General features: G+C 58.6%; 5 protein-coding genes across 5 annotated transcripts; 3 read left to right on the top strand and 2 right to left on the bottom strand.

The window, feature by feature from the left end:
* Positions 1-235: 235 nt before the first annotated feature.
* On the top strand, positions 236-4,043 carry BKCO1_500093 (uncharacterized protein; the record flags this gene model as incomplete). Its single annotated transcript, XM_020276919.1, has 6 exons — positions 236-708; positions 760-1,138; positions 1,192-1,746; positions 1,800-1,918; positions 1,997-2,130; positions 2,212-4,043. The coding sequence occupies 6 exons, from the start codon at positions 236-238 to the stop codon at positions 4,041-4,043; spliced, it is 3,492 nt and encodes a 1,163-aa protein (XP_020134091.1).
* Positions 4,044-4,934: 891 nt separating this feature from the next.
* Positions 4,935-7,730, bottom strand: BKCO1_500092 (c6 transcription factor; the record flags this gene model as incomplete). Its single annotated transcript, XM_020276918.1, has 4 exons — positions 4,935-4,990; positions 5,129-5,708; positions 5,794-7,561; positions 7,627-7,730. The coding sequence occupies 4 exons, from the start codon at positions 7,728-7,730 to the stop codon at positions 4,935-4,937; spliced, it is 2,508 nt and encodes an 835-aa protein (XP_020134010.1).
* Positions 7,731-8,252: 522 nt separating this feature from the next.
* Positions 8,253-9,296, top strand: BKCO1_500091 (aldehyde reductase i; the record flags this gene model as incomplete). The annotated part of the gene is made up of 2 exons (XM_020276917.1): positions 8,253-8,373; positions 8,440-9,296. The coding sequence occupies 2 exons, from the start codon at positions 8,253-8,255 to the stop codon at positions 9,294-9,296; spliced, it is 978 nt and encodes a 325-aa protein (XP_020134012.1).
* A 6,174-nt stretch (positions 9,297-15,470) lies between these two features.
* On the bottom strand, positions 15,471-15,785 carry BKCO1_500090 (uncharacterized protein; the record flags this gene model as incomplete). Its single annotated transcript, XM_020276916.1, has 1 exon — positions 15,471-15,785. The coding sequence occupies one exon, from the start codon at positions 15,783-15,785 to the stop codon at positions 15,471-15,473; it is 315 nt and encodes a 104-aa protein (XP_020134011.1).
* A 3,067-nt stretch (positions 15,786-18,852) lies between these two features.
* Positions 18,853-19,762, top strand: BKCO1_500089 (c2h2 type zinc finger domain protein; the record flags this gene model as incomplete). The annotated part of the gene is made up of 2 exons (XM_020276914.1): positions 18,853-19,632; positions 19,691-19,762. 2 exons carry the CDS (start codon positions 18,853-18,855, stop codon positions 19,760-19,762), a joined length of 852 nt encoding a protein of 283 aa, XP_020134138.1.
* Positions 19,763-22,186: the final 2,424 nt, after the last annotated feature.

Here is a 22,186-nt window from a genome sequence, read left to right as displayed (position 1 = left end):
TTCCGGTCAGCCTACTACTTTCTTCAGTGCATGCCGGAACACGTGGGAATGTTCGATTGGACTGATGATCAGAATCCAGCTAGGCTGAAATGCGCCTTGAGGCTGCCTCAAGTGGCTATGCAACTTGAGCAAGGATGTATTTTACCCCGCGCTGACGCTTCCCAGCCTTGTTCTTCCCTCACCCCTTTCTTTCTCGATGTGAACACCCACACCATCGCTTTTCCACCCGGGAAGCATGGCGGAGGTTGTTGGCATCGTCGCGGGAGCAGTGCAGTTCCTTGATGTCGGCTCTCGCGTCCTCATTAGCTTGTCGCGTTTCTGTTCAGACCTTCAGAATGTCCCCCACAAAATCAAGACAGTTCGACAGCGACTTGAACGGACTCTCCAACTCGTGGACTCGATCAAATCCGACGTTGAAGCGCCGAATACCGGTCCTGGTACAACTCTTTCCGGAATCATATCGCAGCCACAAGTAGATTTTGCGAAGGGTCTCTTGGAAGATGCAGCAGCACAGGTCACAGAGTTGCAAGTCTTGTTGACCAGACTCGCTTTCACAGGCGACAGTTTGGCCAAGAAGGCGTGGAGGGCGGTCGTTGCGATCAAGAAGGAGGAAGAGATTTTGTCCAAATGGAACGACATCGAAACGACAACTGGCCTGCTTCAGATTTGGATGCAACACCAAAGCTTGAAGCTTATCAGAGATGACATGTAAGGATCAAGTATATCGGATTCCTATTGCAAATAAGCTGACAAAATCAGTCTCGTCGACAAAGACCATGCCGGAAAGATATCCGGCGTTGAAAAGACGCTAGTCACGTCACAACAGAGCCTCGACAAGATGCCTCAAGCGATCGAGAATATCGTTCAAGCTTCTCAAAGCGAAATCGTTCGAGAAATCGGCACAAATTCATATCGTCTCGGCGAGCGTACACGACAGATGGAACAGAACTTCGACGTTGCCAAACATGACGTTCTTCGGGGGATCACAACAGTGGAGACGAGCATGCACGGGTCGTTGCAGTCTGTGAAAGGGGACATCATTGATCAAATCATGCGAGACCGCACGAGCCAGTCTGCCGATAACCAAGCCTTGCGTTCACAATTCGCTTCATTGCAGCAAACGATGAACCAGATCCTGGTATGTCAAGCCAAAATATAGTACTTTTGGCCTCTTTTGTTAACGGGATGAAGATCCAACACACCAGTCAGCGACTGATTTCCAAGCCCTCTTATTTCGAGGACATTGAAGTCAGCGCAAGCTACGCTTCACGTCGACTGACGAAATCCCGCGTTCCAACTCGCCCGGGACGTGGTACTCTCTGCACTTGCACAACTTGGATGACCAGGTCTTACAAAAGCTGGAAAAGCTTTCAATTCTGCTACGATCCGACTCTGGTGCACGAAACCAATTGCCCCCTTCATCATCGATCGAACAGATCTTGGACTCTCGGTGTCCGTGCTATCTTGCCCGCTCTATGCGCCTACTGTATCGACATGGCGCTTCAAATCGATTTCGGTGCTGGCGGTTTTGCCATCTCTCCAAGCATGAGAATGGCAGCAAGGGTGGTTGACTGTTACAAATCCCCACTATTTCGAGCAATTTTCCACTTGTATATGACGATTGCTCTACCCGAGATTGACCATACTAGGGCCTTAGAAACATTCAAGACTCGTCTCCGCTTTCAATTATCTAAGGGTCATGCCTCCGCATATGACCAGGATACAGCAGGCAGAACGGCTCTGGACGTAGGCAATTTATCGAATCATTTCAATTTCGCATTCTCACAATTTCTTCTCAGACATGTCTCCACACTATCTGGAAACCAATCAGAGTCCTTGGTAACGTGCATCAGAACGAACTTGTCATTTCGATCATCGACGCTTTTCTTGAAGGTTTTGCACGTCCAGATTCAATTAAGTAGTCGGAACCCATTGATGGTGCTCTTAAAAATAGCATCACTGTGTCCGCTTGATAACTAACTTGCCAAAAACCCAGATTTCAAACCCCCAAAGTTGCAGCTTTCTCTCGTATCTTGAGCCGTCACGGCTGCAGTCTCGAGCTCAGTGATGCCTACCGCTTTGAGAAGTCCGAGCTCAAGCACATATGGCGTAATGCCGACCTATGCGATGGTCAGTAAACCTACTCAACCTTTCTTTTTGTTTCATGTCAGCTTTGAAGTTGTCATGATTCGTTATAACCAGAAAATACAGAATTCAACTTGCCGTGGAGATATGCTGCGGCGGTTCAGAAATCTTTACCGTTATTGGGAAAGAGCATCGAAAATCAGACTTTCGAACAACGGCACGGACACCTACCTTCCGTGCTAACCTTTGCATTACATTGGCCGGAAGGAAGGAGACTACTCATTGCAGCCGGCGCAAACCCTCTTGACAGCATCCCATTTGCTTTGGAACTTGGCGATATGGAAGCCTTGAAGGATCTCATTCATCAAGACTTGCATTTCTTCTCCGGGCAAGAATCATCAGCGAATGAGAACCTACTACGCGAATGGTACTATCAACCTTACTATGCGCTCGAATCTGCACGCCAGACCTCGCTCGACATTATCGTCAACCACCTCGTTCAACTCCGCGGTAGGCTTTTGAATCTGGCTCGAAAACATCTCCAACCTCAAGAACAGAAGAGGCTTGGCATTCACGCTAGCAACCGACAGGAAGACATCCTTGATGGTGTTTTGCTGCAAGCCTACCGAATGCTGAATCTCACGGGTGTTAGAACCCCGTCATTCTTGTACCCGGGCTGTCAGTCATCTGTCTACCACTGGTATTGGGTTGTCAATCTCAACATCGCGAAACGTCTATTTCTGGCTGGATTTCACCGACTTGATATCAAAGACGATAATGGTGTTCGTCCCATTGAATTGGCATGCGCAAACGGCGATCTGGATCTGGTTGCCTGGTTTCTTCAACACGGAGCAGCGGCCCCAGAACAACTTATTTGGTCCATTGCTGCGAGTCAATTCTACCATGGACTGAACGCAGCCGCTTCGGTAGAAATAATCTCAGCATGCGGCTACCCGGAGAGCGATACTTGCCGGTGCTATTGCAGTTCCAAAGGTTGTCTGCCCTCAACAGTTCTACTCAAACGCAAAGAAAGAAGTTGGGACGACAAGAAAGGAACCCTTGAGGAATGGATCAGAAACATTCCACCGGGATTTCGGTTTCAATCATACAGAGAGGCTTGCAGACTTGAAATCTTCGAAAGATTGGGGATGTCGCACACGTGCTGCTCTCTCATTCATGTCCATGGCGCACTCGTAAGGCACGAAATGGAGATGGACGACCAACTCGAGATAAGCGAAGAAGAACGAGACTTTTCCATCATCCTCAATCAGTACATGCATCTTTTTGATCGGCTGTCGGATAGTTCTACGAGCCCGTTTACAGTCTTCTGGGACTTATGGTGGACGGCAGTCGACATGACGTTGCCTGATCTATATGGCCGGAACACCTTCTTAGGCCGTTACCGGTGCCGCCTATCCGAAACCGCATCGGACCTGGAATACATCCAGAGCTATGGCCCGCATGAAAGGCAGATTCGATTAGTAGTCGATCAGTATTCGAACATAGTGGGCTCTATAGCGCGCTTTGTCCCACTTTTTGAGCCCTGGGGCCTGATAAGATCTTGGGATCTGTGCCACCGTCTTGTTCCATGGGGTTTTTACTTTGGAACGGTGGAGGTGGATAGGATACTCTGTCTTCCAAAAGACATCGACATGCAATCCCCATGGGAAGAAGTCCTCCCTTATGCGAGCGACTTTGACATTCCCAGAATATTCTACCTTGATCCACCAGAGAGAATCAAAAAAGTCAGAACATACATCATGGATAAGGTCATTCCGGCAATGGCGCAGTTCATCATTCTCGATCTCTATTTCGGACAGAGCATTCCGGAAGACATCCGGCAGCATCTCGAGGCGGAGGGACTACTCCAAGACGGCGAACTAGTGCATCCTGCAACCAAAGAAGCCGATCCCGAGACCATCTTCCAAGACTGCATCAACACGCTTTTCGAACCATAACCATTCTGAGACACCTCCCCCTTTGCCTGTTCAGCCGAAGCGCGTATCAGCCGGCATACCCGCCTGGGCATGCTGAACCGGGCGTCGATGCGCGTTCCCGATGGCTTCCCCATCAGCGATGGATGCAATGGGTTTGGTCTGTACCTGTGGGCCTTGGCTTGTGGAGAGGATTTCCTTGCTCTCAGATCGGTATTTCTGTGCTCTTTGTCGTTGGCAATTGGCTTCCTTTGACCACTCAGTGTTCGTTATGTCTTTTCGGGCTTCCGGTATGCTTAGGTCTCTTTTGCTCTCCCCAGATTGACAAGATTGAGATCATGTGTCGTGTTTTCTTTTGCAGTTTTCTGCCTTTACGTTCTTTTTGAAACTGTGTGGCTGCGGGTTTCCTTGGCGCCATGGTTTTTGCAAGTTTTTCCCCATATGTTCCTTTTGTTATTCTAACTCGGGCAAACGACTTTTGTTTTCACCAACGATAGCTCTCAATTACGAAACTTAACGAAGTACCTTTATAGACTGAAAGCCACTGCAAAACCTGACATTCGCTATACCGTGACTCTAGATATCACAGAACAGCAAAACGCATACCACACAAGTTCAAACATTCCAAACAAAACACCATCCAATCTGCAACGAACACCAAATACCAACACCACAATCATCAGTAGAATTTTCCGTTGAAATAATGAAAATAGCTCCGCACGCGCCGATCTTCCAGTGTGCAAAGCCTTCCTTTCAAGCGCGCCGCCCAGTTTTTGGTGTGACCCCGATATCCCGTAACATTACCATACCGATATTCATCTCCTCATCACAACAGTCCCATTACCCCAACCAAACATCACATTATACACCGCCTTCCTCTCTCTCTCTCTCTTTCTAGACGGCAGGTCAGATCATTCACCCACTCGGCACAACCCCCAACTCCGCGACCGACTCGCCCCAGCTCGAATACGCTATCGGACGCAACACCGCATCAGCACAACGTACAAACACATACACACATTCACACACACATCACCCCCACAAGCCACAAACAGGAAACGGGGAGTGAGTGGGGCCGGGTCAAAAAAAAAAAAGACAAGAAAACTTACACATGGGCAACGAGTCCAACTGCGGCCAGAAGTCCAGATCCAAGTCTAGCTGCGCCTGCAAATCGCCTCCGGGGACGCCGCTCCCAGCGTCGCCGTCGCCTTGCTGGTGGGACCGCTCCGAGTCTCCGCCGCCGCCGCCGCCGCCGTCCAGCAATATCGCGCCGTCGCTCGGCAGCGCTGCGGGGTAGTGGCGTGGGCTGAGTGCGCCGTTTGCCGGGTGCGGGTGCAAGAACGAGGCGTCGGCCGCGCCACCATTCGTGGACGCTACCGCCGCCGCCGACGACGACGACGAGCCGTTGATACTGTTGTTGTTGTTGTTGTTGTTGTTACAGTTGGAGGTGGAGGTGGAAGAAGAAGACGACAAAGACACTTGTCGACTCAGCTCCTCGCGCAGCTCTTCGAGGATGATGCTGTAGCGCATGCTGGGGGCGTTGGCCTCGGTGACGTCGACGAGGTATTGCTGGCAGGCGTCGGCGAGGGAGAGGAGGTCGCGGTGGTGGAAGAGGATGTCGACGCCTTCGCGGGAGCGCGAATGGAGGAGGTAGAGGTAGGTGATGGCCAGGGCATTGAAAGCGACGTACTGGTTCGTGGGGGCGTCAGTCAGCGTGAACCGGAGGGGGGGTGGAGGGTCTTGGTAGGGGCGAGAGGGAGAGTCGATTACGAACCTGGGTGAACCAGAAGGATGAGAAGGGCTGGCCTTCGGTGATGTAATTGAGGACCATCTCGATGGCGGTGCGGGCGGCTGCGAGACATTCTTCGACGCGGTCGCGCGTGGCGGGGTTAGGAGACGTGGAATGGTAGCCATGTTTTGAGAGGTTGAGTAGGAACGGGCGGTTGACGAGCATGACGGCGTGAGCGTATGCCAGTTTGAGTACTGTCGACTGCCGACGGAAAATAGGGATCAAGCTCGATGGCCTGATTGCCCCTGAAAGGTAGGCGGGAAGTTCGGCTTTCCAGGCTCGGAGATCTCTGTTGTGTTTCGATGCTGCTGATAGACGCTCTGTCTCTGTCCTCGAAGGCATGGTGTACTGCTCTTTGGCAGCACGTCCAACGATTCTGGTCAGCTTGGAGTGGAAGATGGCAGCGTCTTCAAGGCAGTCATTCTGCCCGGGCGAAATGATCTCGGTAGCCTTGAGATCTTCGTCGTTCACCGACAGCGGGTATTCTTGGCTGATGTCGTCATCCTGGATCCATCTCGGTCTGCCGAACATGACGGACATGTAGCGGTCTGTAGTGTACATGGACCAGAATAGGCGTCTTTGGCATTCGCGGATGATAAGAGACTCAGCCCTATCGCCCAAGCTGCGTCTACGGTGGAGACCAAGCGCCATTGCCAGTTGCACGGTAGTGCCAAATGTGAACCAAGCTTGATTTGATCTTGCGGTGCTAAGCAGGTAGTGAACCAAAGCGAATCTGGCCTGGACTGATTCCAAGGTTGCGGGACCGGTCTCCTTGGACAGCAGAGACTGCGCCTCACGATAGTACATCTCGCTCTCGCGACGGATCTCCAGTTCCGGGTCTTTGATTTGGCTGAGACAGTACAAGGTAGCTATCGAGAGGACGACCAAAACTACAGCCTTCTTCGCGGGTTGCAGGGAAGTGTTTGGGTCATGCATTGCAGCGAGCCAAGACTCGACGGTAGGACGGTGGAGGAACCTATAGGTCGGGGCGGCAAACTCAAAGTACCGGATGAGTAGGTACTCGGTGCGCTCGGCAGACGGCAGGGACAGGTGCGGGCCCAAGGTTGGCGGGGCATCCTTGTCGCCATAGTTGAAGACGGTGGCGTCTTTCGGACTCGCATGATTTGACTCGTCGTGCAGCTTCTCTTTCAGGGCGCGGGCCTGGCCCAGCTTCCTCAGGGCTCTCCGCAACCAGGCGACGCTGGAACTGGGGCCAAGGTAGTGGCCATCAAAGTTTCCGTCGGGCTCCGGGGAAGGGCGGCGCGAGGGGTCCTTGCTGGTCGAGGGACGCAATTGGTCGGCAGCTGTCAGCAACGGCTGCAACGCAGCACTCGGCTGGTCTACCGTCGCACCGTTCGGTTGGGGTTGCTGGAAGGTCGGAAGCGGGGGCAGGAAGGACGGAGGCTGCGGCTGTGCGAAGGCTTGGCCGGGCGAGTGCACCGGTATGGCGTAGGCAGCATTCAGGGAGTGGTGCCTCTGGGCGGCAATCTCGGGCGACGGCAGTGCTCGGTTGGCGGGCGGAGACGGGGCAGCAATGGCAGGGTCGGCGGTGCGGGTGGACGAGGGGCGGCGGTCACGGCCGGTAGCGAAGTGGACATCGTGGGACTCGGCGGCGAGGACAAGGGCGTCGAGGCCGCGCGACGGCGGCGGAGTGGAGAAGCGGCCGCGGGTGTAGCTGGCCAGGTAAGTGCACGGCTTTGCGGCCTTGTCGCACGACGGACAAGGCTGGGTGCCGGTGCAGCGCTTCTTCTTGCTGCGAGCTGGAGTCAGGCTGGGGGCGGCTTCGGGGTGGGGCGGGAGCGGCTGCTGGGGGCGTACGCTTTGCAGGCGTCACATGCGCGGGTGATCTTCCTGCGCTTTTCGGGGTGCTGGGCGGCGGGCGAGGTGGACTCGGCGGACAGCGGCGACACAGCAGCAGCCATTTGGGCGCGGAAAAGATTGCGGATGCGGCGGAACAGCTGGGAGAGAGCAGCTTTAGTAGCTCCGACAAAAAGCGAGCCTCTGTGTGCGGGGCGCGGGTGCCCCAGATCTGCCAATCCTTGAAGGCCCCGGCCGCCCGTCGCTCCTCGGCTCATCCGCCCGTCCTATCTGCGCCCCAAACTCTGCTCACTCACCACCGCCGCCCAACAATGCGACGGCCCTCCTCCCGGCAGCGCTGTCGCGACCGACACGCGCGCGCGCACGACTGCCACGGCTGCGAACGGTGACGCTGCGTGGCCCCGCTGCGAGCGTGCCTGGCTTGCTCGACTCTGGCGCTCCACCCGTTTTCCGCCGGGCCTCCGCCGCACCACCGACCGAGCGCAGTTATCCGCCAGCGCTTCCGACATGTGCTCCACTAGCAGTCCACCAGCTCCAGCCATTAATCACCCATCTCCCCGCCGCAACGCCAAGTTCGCGACCAGCTCTGTCTCTCGTCCCGTCCTGCCGCCTCCAATTGACCCACCATGCCTCTCCCAACGCACTTCACGCTGAACACCGGCGCCAAGATCCCCGCCGTGGGCTTCGGCACCTGGCAGGCCGCACCGCACGAGGTGGAAAGGGCGGTCGACATTGCCCTGCGCGAAGGTGAGCCTGCAACGCGCGTATCGCTGCTTCCGGTGGGTCGCTGACGTCGGGTTGTGGTGTGAGCAGGGTACAGGCACATTGACTGCGCTGCCATCTACCGCAACGAAACCGAGGTTGGAGCGGGCATCCGCCAGTCCGGCGTGCCTCGCGACCAAATTTTCATCACCGGCAAGCTGTGGAACACCAAGCACAGGCCAGAGGACGTCGAGGCCGCTCTCGACAAGACCCTCGCCGATCTCGGCACCGACTATGTCGACCTGTACCTGATGCACTGGCCCGTCGCCTTTGCGCCCAGCGACAAGTGGTTCCCGCTCGATGGCCGCGGCGTCTTTAGCCTCGATGACGTCGACCCCGCCGACACCTACAAGGCCATGGAGAAGCTGCTCCAGACCGGCAAGACCAAGGCCATCGGCGTCTCCAACTTCAACATCCGCCGTCTCGAAGACCTGCTACAAAAGACGACCGTCGTGCCCGCCGCGAACCAGATCGAGGCCCACCCGTACCTGCAGCAGCACGAGCTGACCGCCTACTGCCAGAAGAAGGGCATCCTCATCGAAGCTTACTCGCCGCTCGGCAACAACCAGACCGGCGAGCCCCGCACCGTCGATGACCCCAAAGTGCACGACATCGCCAAGACCCTGGCTGTCGACCCGGGCGTGCTGCTTGGCAGCTGGGGCGTCCAGCGCGGAACCGTTGTCCTGCCCAAGAGCGTGACCCCGCACAGGATCGCATCCAACCTCAAGGTGAAGGAGCTGCCCGACGAAGCCTTCCAGGGCCTCAACGAACTGGAGAGGCACAAGCGCTTCAACTTTCCCGGTCTGCGGTGGGGTCACGACATCTTCGAGGAGGTCGGAGATGCGGAGAAGATTAGAAATAGTGCTGAGAGTTTTGCTGAAGAGAACAAGATCAAGTTCACTGTGTAGAAGCAAAGAAGCTTTGCCAAGAATGCACAGCCATCTGGGCCAGTGGCGCCAACCCTGGACGAGATGGTGAGTGCATCCAGGGTTTCCAACTCTAATCACACCTCACTAGATACCGTACTGCTCCAAATAGAACCCAACGATAAAATAAAACACTCGACCTCTACTTTAGACACTCTTGCGAGACCTCTCCCTTCTCCATCTTCGCCTTCCTCTACCTGCCCCCTCCCCTTCTCCGCACCGATCTCCCTCCCCGCCACCAAGATTCTCACCTTCAATGCCCCACCTTGTGTACTTGCCACATGCCACCCACAACCGACCCAGATATCCTCCCATGGAGTGGAAAAGCTTGGAGATGATGCCGGGTTCATGAAGAATGTCCGCCGGCTTAAGGGACGGTTCGATCCCTTGAAGAAAGACCAAGGCATTACGTCTTTGCAAGAGCCAAAATCGCATAAGGGCCTTTTCGGCAAAATCAATCCCAAAGGATGACGGAAGATGATAAATAGCCAACTACCACGAAGGATGCCTTTACAAGTTACAGGAACGGGGAATATTTGTACGGATTTGACGACCCGTCTTCAAATCACCCCGACGAGCAGCCATATCGGTATCATCATGGTGTGGGGTGCTGCAGTGTGCTATTTGTTGTTGTTGTTGCTACTCATGGCTGCTGATGCTTCCGCTACCATCGTCGTCGTCCCGTGACTTTTTTTTTCCCCTTTCTTTTCCGCGGTTCTCCGTTCCCGCCTGCAGCCGTCCTTCTTTGCTCCCTTTCTCTACTGCTGCTGCCCCTGTTGCCGACACGGTGAGTGAGAATAACATAAATCTACGGCGATTCTTTGCGTGGGCAGTCGAAGTAGATGTCCCGACGTGAATGTAGATTCAAACGACCTTGCTCGATGAGGTGAAGTAGATATCCGGATGTAAGTGTATACCCCTTACACAGATGGAGCATTCTGCAGACTTTCATACTTTGGCCAGCTTCGTTCAGCTCACCAAGGCGAGCAGGATCGCAATCTAGTACACCGCCAACGCGACGCACGCTGCGGAGCTTGTTACCTTCCATACATTTTGGAAGCTCAAAGCCAAGAGGCTCAGAACCAAAAATGCGTCACTCAGATTTCGAACCTCATTGATGGGCTCAAACTCAAACACCAACCAGATAAAGCTGTTCGAGCGAGGATGTAGGTTCAAACACCCTTTTTCTCCATAAGGAGATGAAGCAACGAACCGTACATGATAGATAAGTAAGTAGTAAACCCACGCAAAAGCCTCCAAACACAGGACCCAACCGCCTTCGCGAAATAGACGTAGGTAGACAAAGTCAACTTTCCTTCCCACACCCCAACCACAGTTGAGTCGCCAGGCCCACGCACCGCCCACGCCACCGCCACCGCCTAGGTACGCCTAAACACACACACACCCGCCCGCCCACCCACTCAGATCCACAACGCGATCTGCATCCGCCATCGAGGCCCGAGGCCCGAGGGGGGGCACCACACACACAACCAGGCGACCCGCCGCGGGCAAACAAACCGGCATCGATCGACACGGGGACACGAACGACGGTCGGTCGGTCGGTCCGGGAATAGTTGATGCGTGCGTTTCGGGTTCGGCGCCGATCCTTCCTTCCTTCCTTCCTTCCTTCCGGCGCGGCACGGCGGCCAACGTCACGTCACGTTGCGCCGCGCCGCGCCGCGCCGCGTCGCCCCATCATCGTTCAGCTCCGCCCCCCTCCGTCAGGCGGGCAGCGCGGGCAGCGCAGGCAGCGCGGGCGGGATTCTTGGCGTCGGCTGGAGAGCGGGGGTCTGGGCGCTCAGGCATCACGCGAGGAGACGTGTGCGGGCTGGCTGGGGGGTGGGGGCGTGTTCGACGATTTTCTGGGGGATGGGGAGGGAGGGGGGTGGAGGGGGACGTTGCGGCTGGATGACGAAGGGGTGTGGCAAAGGTGCTACTACTGTCAAGACTACTGAGTTATTCGACAGCGATGCAAAGGCGGTCGGTAGAGCGGCGGCGGAGCGATGTACATACATACCTATCAGCCCTGCAGGGCGCGTGTTTAGCGGAGTTGGACGCCTTGGCACGATGTTTAAAAAGTGATCAGCGTTTCTGGGGGGGTCGGGTCGCGATCATCCCCCCCTCGCAGCCGACTGGCCTAAATTGCGCCATTTTCAGCCTGAATTTGCGGTCTATTGCGCCGAGAGAGGAAAGTGCGATGGAGATTATCCGCTCATCGTCAACCTCATGTCTTCCGGGTTTTCGACGATGCACTCTTGCTTTGGGAGCAGGAGGGGAACGCTGGTGGCGTTGAGGCGGGAAGTAAGTGTGCAGGGGCCACTGTCCGTCTTCTCTTGTCTGCGTTTCCTTTGTATAATGCACAAGCGGTTGCCGATGCGTGGAAGTCGTGGGCGCGCGGGCGGTTGTGGGATGGTCAATGTTGGTGGAGAGAAACGAAGTGGAGCAAGAGACGGAAATGGTGGGAACGGATGGTAGGCAAGAGTATGAAATCCTTCAGTGGAATTATTGCGGTGCGGATTCCGAGATCGACAATACACAGATCGTTCAGTGATTGCGCTGGGCACACGTAGATGTCGGCTCAGCATTCGGTGACGATCCTACAGATTCGGAATGAATCATCTGTAAACGCCGTCCACGCGAGCAATTGTGGCCTCGAGCGCAGGACTCATCCGTGGATCGGACAGCCGTATGTCTCTCCGAGCAAGAAGGCAAGCGTGGGGCGTCAGAGCTGGGTGAACAGTGTCGGAGGTGGAGCAAAATTGCCTGATCAGGCAACTCGGTGTTCCTTGTTTCCCTACGCCCACGACCATGATGAGGCGGCGCGCGATGCAAGTGCTTCGAGGGTCAAACAAGAAGCCACACCAAGGAAGCGGTCGAGACATGACGAGGGCAAGAGCACAAGTTGATGCGGCGCGGGAGGGCGGGGGGATCCAGACCGGGCCATTTCTCGCTTCTTGAGTCCTAACCAATCAGACAGGCCGCTCTCTTCTCCGATCCAATCGATTCGGATCCGCCTGTGTCCGCTCGGCTGCTCACCCGTAAGAAGGCAGCAAGTGCTCGCTGCTTGCCGCCCTTCCTTCCTTCCGACGTCAATGGCGCCACAGTCGGAAACATCACCAACGAGCTCGGGAAGGTTATGTCGACTACCAAACTTGGTTTCCGCTCGTCTGCACGCAATGAGGTAACGTTTCTCTCTCACTGTAGCTGATCGGCAATCACTTGTCCATTGAGGCTCGCCCACGTTCCGGTGGGCGCGGTCTGGACCATGCGCCGCGTGCGCCAGCCGACTCTGCTGAATCGAGGAATGCACATGATACACGCCCTACCCGAGCATCGTGACCACGAAAGCGGCAGTTCCCACATGTGACGGCCGGCGCAATAAAAAAAACGAAAGAAAAATAGGAATAGACTTCTGCACGCTTGCTGTCACGGGAGTCGGCGCCGGCTGCCAAGGGTCTCGGAACGTGTATCGCGCTTCGCGGAGCATGGTGGACATGACGGTGCGGCGTTGTTTTAACGCGGTCCAGGCCCGTTCCATGGAGCGTCCATGACTCTTCCAGTCGCCATATACGAGAGCACGCATCGTATACAAGGTCGGCGCCAGCGCCCGACTGCGCCGCCGCTTCTTTGTTTTTTGAGTCAGTGACGGTGAAAGCCAGGCTGGTGGGCGACGTGGCTCCAGCGACGGACGGCGGACGAGGGAGATCGGAACAACAGTCCCCCGGGCCATTTTTGCCTCTCCGACGACGATGATCTCTTCGGGGGTGTCACTGATATTCTTTTAGAGCTGTTGATCTTCCCGGGGAGGGGTGTGCATCTTGGATCTTCGCGCCACCCAACCCTGTCCCAAGCGGTGCGCAATCGCGGCCCCCACCACGACCCAATCGACACCCCTGGTCCGCGCGGGAGATGGCGCCATCCCTTTCGCGATGGATGGATGGTGACGGGCGGCCGGGTGGAGAGTGGGGAATGGGATCGCATGTTTGATGCGCCCGGCCGACCCGCAGGGCGCGTGTCCAGAACGCGCGTGCGTTGCGTTTTGACGGCCGAGCGAGCGAAGAGAGATCTGGCTCATCCGCTCCCTTGGAACCCGATCTCCTGCCTCCTCTCTTTGCCTCGTCCCGTTGTTCCGGCCCGTAGCGACAACATGGCCTGTGGTTGGAATACGCCTTTCGCTGGCTCCCGCCCCGCTCACTAACTCCCCACCGGCTCTCCCGTCTTTGCATTAGCTCCCGCCCCGCCGCTCCAGGTCAGTGTCCACGTCTTCATTCCACTTTTTCTTCCTCGCCCCGCCCCTAATCCGTTTTCCCACTTTCACGTCGCGCGCGCATGCGCCGCCATCGTTATCGGAGAGTGTTCCTCCTCCACGCCGGGCGCGCTCGCCACAATTATGGGGACGACACCGTGCCGTTCGTGCCGGCGGCGCGGGGGGAGGGAGCGATCGCTGCTCAGGCTTCGCTCCGGACCTCGGTGCTCGGAGATCGAAGAGGAATGGATTTAGAAGAAATAAAAAAAAAATAAAAAAGCAGAGGCTGCCAAAGCGACAATGCTAACCTTAACGCGTCTACTATTAAGTGGAGTTCCTCCGCCCTGCCGCCGTGCGGCCTGCCGCCCTGTAGTTCGTTCGCGGCGCGGTCCGATCCGGCCCTCGTCGGTCGGCGGTTTTGCGCCTTTGGGGGGGAAAAACCTCGTCAGTTCCTGGAGGGGGGAGAAAAGAACGGCCGGCCGGCCGCTGCTGCGGAGAGGAGACACAACACACATGACTTGGCTTGGAAGCGATCGCCTGTGGCGTGCGAGCTGTCTGCTGCGCCCCGGGCCTTTCTTTCCGGCGCCTTGGTTAGAGTTATCCGTCGTGCTGGGTGTGCGGCGTTGGCAACGAGCGATTGGTGGTGAGACACTGTCGAAGCGCCAGGAATGAAATGTCGCTGACCTCGCGTCAATCGCAGATCCCCTCTCGCACCAAACCAACACGCATTCCGGTCAGGTGAGCCTCCGTCACTTCTTGCAGACACGACAATGCAATCGCTGCCGTCGGGCATGACGGTGCAGAAAAACTGCACTGACTGTGTGGTATACGCGGAAGTGGATCCCTCTTACGCGTCTCCCCCCAGCGCACGTTCTTCAAAGTCAGGAATCACGTCCGGCCTCGCCATTGGCGAGAGCAATCCTCGACGATGGCGACATTTTATTTTTCAGCTGGCATCTGCTCACCTGGCGTGCTGCGGCGTGGGGGTTAGTGTGGCGCCCCTCGCGGTGGCAAGCAGCCAGTCATTGTCCCGATGTAGCATCTTCTCTTTTCGGAGCGTGGTCCGCGTGTGGGCCACCGGCAGCCAGACGACCACCATCGCTCAACGCCGACCGGGAAAAGCGATCATATAATCAGCAGGCGGCATGCAGGGGATCGTGAAGAAACGAAAGGGGAGAGTGGTCAACCCGTTGTCGTACAAGGTGATGCGGTGCGACTGCGAGGGTGGCTCGTCGACAGCTGGGGTTGGTAGGTAAATCGAGCATGGGCCGCCCCACGTTTTTTGTTCCACCAAAAAACACATCAGAGCTTGACGTTGGCAGGTGATAGGCACGGGATCGTCCTCGACCCGCATGCAATACGAAGCTGCCGACCGATCATGTCCTAGCGATCCTTGTGGGTCAGGTCAACGTCTAAACTCACCGGCATCTGCAACCACACAACCACACATGCACACACACACGACGTCCAGAACCGAGTGGGGCTGAGCTGAACTATTGAATAGGGTACCAATGATGGACTAAGTATACTATCGAGTCGGGGAAAAGGTGGCCTCGCTTAGAAATCTCGATGGATGGCTGCATTGCATCTGCATGCGATTACGTGCAGATTGTGGTCCCGGAAACGATCCGACTGGGCTGGGGAAAAAAGTAAACTACCGAGATAATGAAATACCACCCTCCTCCAGCACGCCCGGTGCGGATGTCGTTAGGTAAATGCATGAGCCGTGCGAACCAGCAACCAGACAGAACAAAACGAGTGAATGCGATCCGAGTTTTCCCTTCAACGCCAGTGGCCAAATCTATTGCCGGGAAAGGTAAGGCCGAAAAAGGAAACACGGGACGACCGCCAAAGGGCCTGCTCAACGGTTGCAGTCAAAAACGCCAATTGAGTGAGGGGAGCCCGAGCCATCACATCGGCGTGCCCGGCGCCTCGTCCGCCCAGATCAGCTCCCGCGTGAAAGCGGCCGGGTCCCTTGCTTGCTCTTCGCGGCAGCGGGCGCAGTAGCCCGCCTGCAGGATGCGGACGTCCTCGATGTAGGCACACGCCCCGCGCATCTGGACCTCTTTGATCTGCGCCTGCGTGAGTCCGGCGCAGACGCCCGGGTTCTGCCGTTCCATCTCAATGAGGTTGAGCCTGCCAACGGTGCAGAGTTGAAGTTGCGGTGCCTCCTGCGGGGAGGGCCCGTGATCGCACTGCCAGACCTTGGTCCATTCGTAGCACATGGTGATCGTAGGCTTCGTCGAGGCTTGGGGGGGAAAGGTTCAGTGTAGCAGATTTGCGGAGTAAAGAGATGGCCGACTTTTGAAAATGGCAGAAGTGGAAATTCTCGAATTTTTTGATTTTGAAGGGTTTAGATATATCGGCTGGGTGCGGAGGACTGGAGGTGGATGAAGACATGGAACTGCCTTAACTTTCCCATTATATACTCACTCCCCCAAGGGCCCTAACTCTGAGGCAATGCGTGTGACTTCGGGTTGAACGCCTATGAAAGCCTCTTTCGCTGAGTACAGGAAGCAGGTGCGGATAGCGCAGTGCATTGCCAACGCCAATGCCACGATGGAGTGCGGATTCACACCCGGCTGAGCGAATGCAAGGCGGATCCGTGGAGGGCAGGTCAACCACAGTGGATCTCGATATGCGCAGCTTGCTAGATTGGCGAGCGCCCGTCCCGCCGTGGATCGATGGGTTGCCATGAGCCGCACTCCAGAGATCTTGGTGTAACGTCGTCGACCGGGTCGGCGGGCCATCAGGGTCTCATGGCGCGGCTGGCAGCCCTCGAGCGGCAGGTACGCGAGACAAGTCAGCTGGGGTGGGAGGGCATATTCCTTTGTCTCTGGGCGGGCGACTGGCCAGAACGCACATGGCTTGCCGGTTTGGGAGAATTCCAAATTGTTGCGAGCTGGCCGTTGAGCAGACGATTGGAAATGGCTGTTCTCGTCGTCGACGCATAGGGGTCGGCGAAAGTGGCCGGAGATTTCTGGGAGAGTTCGTGATAATCACGCATTTCGCCGTGCTCCAATGATGACGTCTGTTCTCACATGGCGGTCAAATGCGCGGGTGCCCCGTGCAGGGGAAACGCGCGTATTCTGGCACAGGGAGCAATGGCTCTCTCCGGATCGTCGGGCAGAGTACGGATGTCGCAGCTTGGCGAGGGGAGGGAGAAGCTGTGGGGAGAGGGCGACGCGAGCGAATGAGGGCGTGCAGCATTACTAGCCGTCTGGCTCGGCTGCGGACCGTACGGACGTGACGGCAGCGGGCGCGCATTACTCGCCAAAAGTGAAACCGGCAAGCAGGTGGCAGCAGCTGAAAAATGACGATGCTCGCCGGCAGATCTTGGCTGGAAGCAGGGCGGGCTCGCGGACTCGGTAACGGCTGCTGGAGAGGGGATGGCGCACTGGGAGCGGAATCTGCCCCTTCTGCACGCTGAGTCGCGGGCGGGCGGCAGCGGCTGGCGAGCGCGGGCGAGCGCGGGGTCGCGCGCGGCGGGCGGCGGCGAGCGAGGCCGGCGCGGTGGCGGCACAGCTGAGCGTCGAGAGGGCAGGCGCGTGGTACGAGCAGGGCTGCGCAGGATCGCGTACCACCCACCCGCTTTGTTGGTGTTCGCGCAGGCTGCGCGGGCTGCTTCTTCAGCCGCAGCTCGCTCCGCGGCTCCGCTGACCTACGTAGGCCAAGGCCTCATTTCTTGCGAGCAGTGACACGAGCTTGCAGATGATCCCCGTGCGGCTGCCGCGCTGGGCTAGGGGCGCCGGCAGCTGCCAGCGTGCCATAGTAGTCAGATCTGCCTCGCGCACATTTTGATTTCGGCCGGGGAAATGCTCGGCGGCCGAGTTGCGCGCGGTGTTTGGCGCGCTCCAGGGAGGCAGGTGGAGGCATCGACGAGGCACGGAGGCATCGAGGCACGGGGGCATCGAGGCTCGCACCTCGGGGGCACGGAGGCTCGGAGGCACGGCGGCGGTGGGCCAGGCAGCCAGGGCGGACTGCACGGCCAGGCCAGGGCGGAGTGCAGGCACGGCGGAGCGCGGCGGCGGCTATCGCAGCATCGTATCGTTCGCCAGCCGTTATGCGGCTCTGCGCGGAGCCCAAGGGTCCAAGGCGCGCTGCATGCGATGAACCACGGCCGCCGGCGCTTAGTCAGTGCTGCCTGAGGCGCCCGCCAGCGCCCACGCGCGCCCACGCGCTCCTCTAGGATGCCCGCCGCGGCTCACCTGCCCTCGTTACATACCTAGCACGCAGGCCGGCCCTCTCTGTGTCGCCCCACTGGCCGGCCACACCGCCGCTGTTCCTGTCAGACGTTGCGCCCACCCAGACACGTGCGCTGCGGATCATACCCCGAGCGCCCGCCGCCACGAGCGCGTCGCCCCAGCAGGCATCGCCCGGCTTCTCCACGACCGCGTCGGGCTTGCCTGCGACGAGAGTCGCCGACAACGCGCCTCTCGGCCCCGGCCCCAGCGACGGCACCAGCGACGGCACCAGCGACAGCACCAGCGACAGCACCGGCACCAGCACCATCGCGTTGGGCGGCAGCACGCGCCACCCATGCCCGCGGTTTGCGCCCGCGCTCGATCGAATCGCATGCATCGCATTGATGATGGCAGCGAGTGCTGCCCGGCGCCACCTGCCCGCCCGCCTCCGCGCGCCGACTCAGCGCGCCCGTCTGGGTCGCATCTTGCGCTTGCTCATGTTTCTATGAAACGCCATTTCCCGCCCAAGCTTACGCCATTGCCGTCCGTTGGCGTGGGCCCCCTGGGCAATCCCGCCGCGCCAGACTCATGGCCGCTGCGCATCCATGATTCCTGCCATCTTACCGCAACCGGCAAGACGCACCTGGTCAGACCATCCGAGGGCGGTCACCGCTGAGCCCCAGAGATAGCCCGGGAGCTTGATTCAGACGCCTTGCAATTTGTGCTGTGCGTGACTTCTAAGCCGTTTCAGCTTCTATATTCGTAAATTCGGGGTCGGCCAATCACCTACCCTGACCAGGAACAACGAGGCTCCGCCACGTCGAGCTGCGTACCTCTCCTCAGCCTTATATCCTGCAGCTCCCTGGTGCACCGTTCTGGCCCCTCGACCTCGCAGACCGCGTCTCTCCTCCCACCAGACCACCCGCCCAAAAAGTCACTCGTTCCAACCACCTCTTAAGGATCGCCCACTCCCACCCAACCACATCCCCCCCCAGGCCCTTCCTCCTTCCACCACCAAGCAGCCACCAGTCACCAGTCACCATCTCTCCCTTCGCTACCACCAACAGCCCTCAGCCTCGCTGGCACCGGACCAACCCACCTTAGCCTCATGCCCTCGAGAATGTCCACCTCCTACTACTACAACGAGGCGGACCTCGCCATGATGGACATGTTCCCCGGGAGCACCTGCCAGCCCGCCTCCTCAGCCATGTACGCCCCTTGTCAGATGCAGCAGCTGGCTCCGCGCCAGATGCTCGACACCCGGCCTCACCCCATCGCCATGAACGGATACGTCCCCCACCAGCAGTCTCCCGGTCTCCCCGCCCACGGCTCGTTCCAGCAGCACGAATACTGGACTCCGCAGCACTCGATGGCGCCGCAGCCCTCACTGGCCGTCCCTTCGTTACCTCCGTACGCCACGCCCACCATGGCCTACGCCCAGCCGCCCCAGGCCATGACGCCGGAGAGCACCCTCCCCTCGAGCTACACGCTGGTCCCGCGCGGCTCGAGATCACCGTCGGCATCCACCGGAGCCTTCTCGCCGCAGCCCTCGGTGGACGGCAGCGTGGCCGAGTACTCGCGGTCCATCTCGCCCAGCGCGAACTCGGCGGACCTGCGAGCATACGGCTACCTGAACAAAAACGGCACCTGGACATGCGCCTACCCGGGCTGCACCTCCAAGGCCGTTTTCACGCGCGGCTGCGACCTCAGGAAGCACCACAAGCGTCACACCAAGTCCTTCTTCTGCAGGCACGAGGGCTGCCCGCAGGCAACCGGCGGCGGCTTTTCCAGCAAGAAGGATCTCGCGCGGCACGAAGCGAAGCACAACCCGGGCGTCGTGTGCGAGTGGGACGGATGCGAGAGGATCTTCAGCCGAGTGGACAACATGGTAAATTGGAGCGCCAATCCCATTTTCAAAATTGCTATTTCTCTAACGTCGGCTGCAGAGAGACCACGTCAAGCGCATACACCTCAAGGGTGCCAGGCCAGCGGCCGGCAAGCGCACCACGACTGCGTAATTGCACCGCCCCGCGCGATCGCTGGACCACCTCCACCATTTCTATTTTCTTCATGATTTCGAGCTGGCCCTCGAGACCGTCGGGTAATGGCAGATGAGATCATATGGCGATCGTCGTGGCGTCACGACTGTAATGAATAGGTATACCGACGCATCAAACTCTCAGGGATTTTGGCCGCTCCACGGCAAAAGAGCATTAGCCGCAGCACGGGCACGCGCGCCGAGGCTGGCAGGCAGGACGAAAATAGCGCGCAGACGCAAGTTCCAAGTTCTTTTCCGTGTGCATGAGTCGTCTTTCGCGGACATTACGGGCATAGAGGGGATAGACAGGTCGGGGCAGGGCACGGCATTGGCATCGTACAAGGTTGTTTTGGTGTGGAGGCGTCACAGGCGTCACAGGCGTTTTTTTGTCCTTTGGGCGCAGATGCATACCCCAGGCAGCATAGCATCGGGAGAAAAGCCGCGGACTTTTCGAGTCAACAGCACGCATGGATGCACGGGATAGGGTAGTCTAAAGTTGCAACAGCCGCAGTTACAGTGGGTCAGACGGCCGCTGCTGCGCATTGAAAATATGATCAATACGACAAGTAGACAGTCCAAAATACTACAGATTAAATGCTTGAATCAGGGCGCCATGGCCATCCCGTCGGCGTCTGATCGGATCACCCGACGCGCAGGTTCGAGCTCGCACCCCCGTGGGCAGGCGGCTTTCGGCGGCGCATGTGTGTGCGACGGTTGCACTTTCTGCCTGGCACTGCGGCCGCTCTCGTTGGCTGGCTGGGGTGATGGTGGTCAGAGGGAGGGGGACGGGGAGGAGGGGGGAAAAAGGAAGAGAGTAATCCGTACTCAGGGCCGGCTCCTGCTGCTGCTGCTGCACCGCCGTCCGCCCAGACAGGCCCAAGCGGCGGCCCCCATCACCCGGCGGTCTCCCGTCGAATCCAAGCCGCAGGATGCTGACCCTGGCAGCGGACTGTCGATCGGCGTTTCTGCGCTCGAGCTCGAGCAAGGCGATTGGTGAAACGGGGGGGTGGGTGGCTGGAACATGGGTTAGTGGGAGGCCTGATATTGCAGGGCTGCTGTGCGTGCAACCCCAGAGGCCCGGCTGCGGGAGCGTGTCTCCCTCTCAGCAAGCAGGGCCGACGGAGCGGAAGGCGTCGGAGCGGCGGGCGGCGGACGAGACAGGCTGCTTGGTGCGAGGGGCGGCGTGGGATGGAGCGCGGCGCAGGCAGGCGTTGGAAGGGATGCAATCACAATGCCAGCCAGCCGGACGGAACCGCATCTGGATGGCGGTCGGCAGGTCGGTCATGTCTGGGTCCATCCGGACCGTGTCAGCGGCGGGATCGCACGCGGTGTGCTGGAGCTGGGGCTGGGGCTGGTGCCGGTGTCGGTGCTGAGAGGGGAGCTGTGGTCGTGCAGCGCGGTGCCTGTGGTGCCTGTGTGGTGCCTGCGTCTGCGCGATGCCTGACTGCTCAGGCAACAGCGTGCGCCGGCGAACCAGAGGCCGCCAATTTTAATTCTCTCGCCAGATCGGCCATCGTCCATGGCGTCCTCCATCATCACTGTTGTCATGACCGCCCGCGGACAGCCAGTTCCCTCTCGTCCGCCCGCACCCCCCCACGGAGGTGACACAGCCAGCACCCACCTGTCTTCGAGACGTCCGGTTGACGCGTCTGCCGCCAGCGCAGCAGGCAACGTTCTGGACTCTGCGCTGCAACAGACGCCCGTCCGTCCGAGCGCGCTGCCGACCGGCGCCGCCTGCACACGGCTCGCTCCCGAACACTCGTCCAGCGCGCAACGTCGACGATTGAGCAGCAACGACTTCCCTGCTTCGGCTCGTCGATCCAGTCCGCTGCCGTGTCGTGTGGCCTCTCACCTCGCTCGCGGACCTGCAATTTCCGGCCCACTCGTTTCGTGTCCACTCCAGCGTTACCTCACCAGCGCCCCATTGGGTCTTTGGTGTTCTGTTTCCAGCGCTGCGCTCTGGTTGCTTTTCTCCTGCGGGCAGGTGCGCCGCAGATTGAGTGCGTTTCATCGACATGCGCCCGTCGCTCGGGGTGGCCCCTCGCGCCAATTTTGACAGAGGCGCCTTTCCCGTTCAGCTCGCATGCGCTCATCGGCTCCCGGGACGATGCAGCAGGACCGGGTCCCGCCTGTCACTGACGCCGCCGAGCTGTTGGACGTTGGCCCGGCTGCTCCCGTCGGGCTTGCATCTGCTCCAGAACGGCGCCGACAGCCCTGCTTCGGAGCCACTCTTCCCTCCAACCCCGTTTCAGCGTCCGCCAAATCTCCACCGCCCTCGCCCGCCCCGCCTGCCTCTGTGCCGTGCACCGCCGCCTTTGGCTGCCCTTTTCCAACCGCCGCAGTGCGATGCCAGTACCCCAGAACCGCTGGTGTGATCGCCAATCTCAGGGGCAGGGGATCGGGG

The sequence above is a fragment of the Diplodia corticola genome (genome assembly GCF_001883845.1).
Source record: "Diplodia corticola strain CBS 112549 chromosome Unknown scaffold5, whole genome shotgun sequence".
NCBI classification, from domain to species: domain Eukaryota; kingdom Fungi; phylum Ascomycota; class Dothideomycetes; order Botryosphaeriales; family Botryosphaeriaceae; genus Diplodia; species Diplodia corticola.
This window is presented reverse-complemented; position numbering and strand designations above follow the sequence as displayed.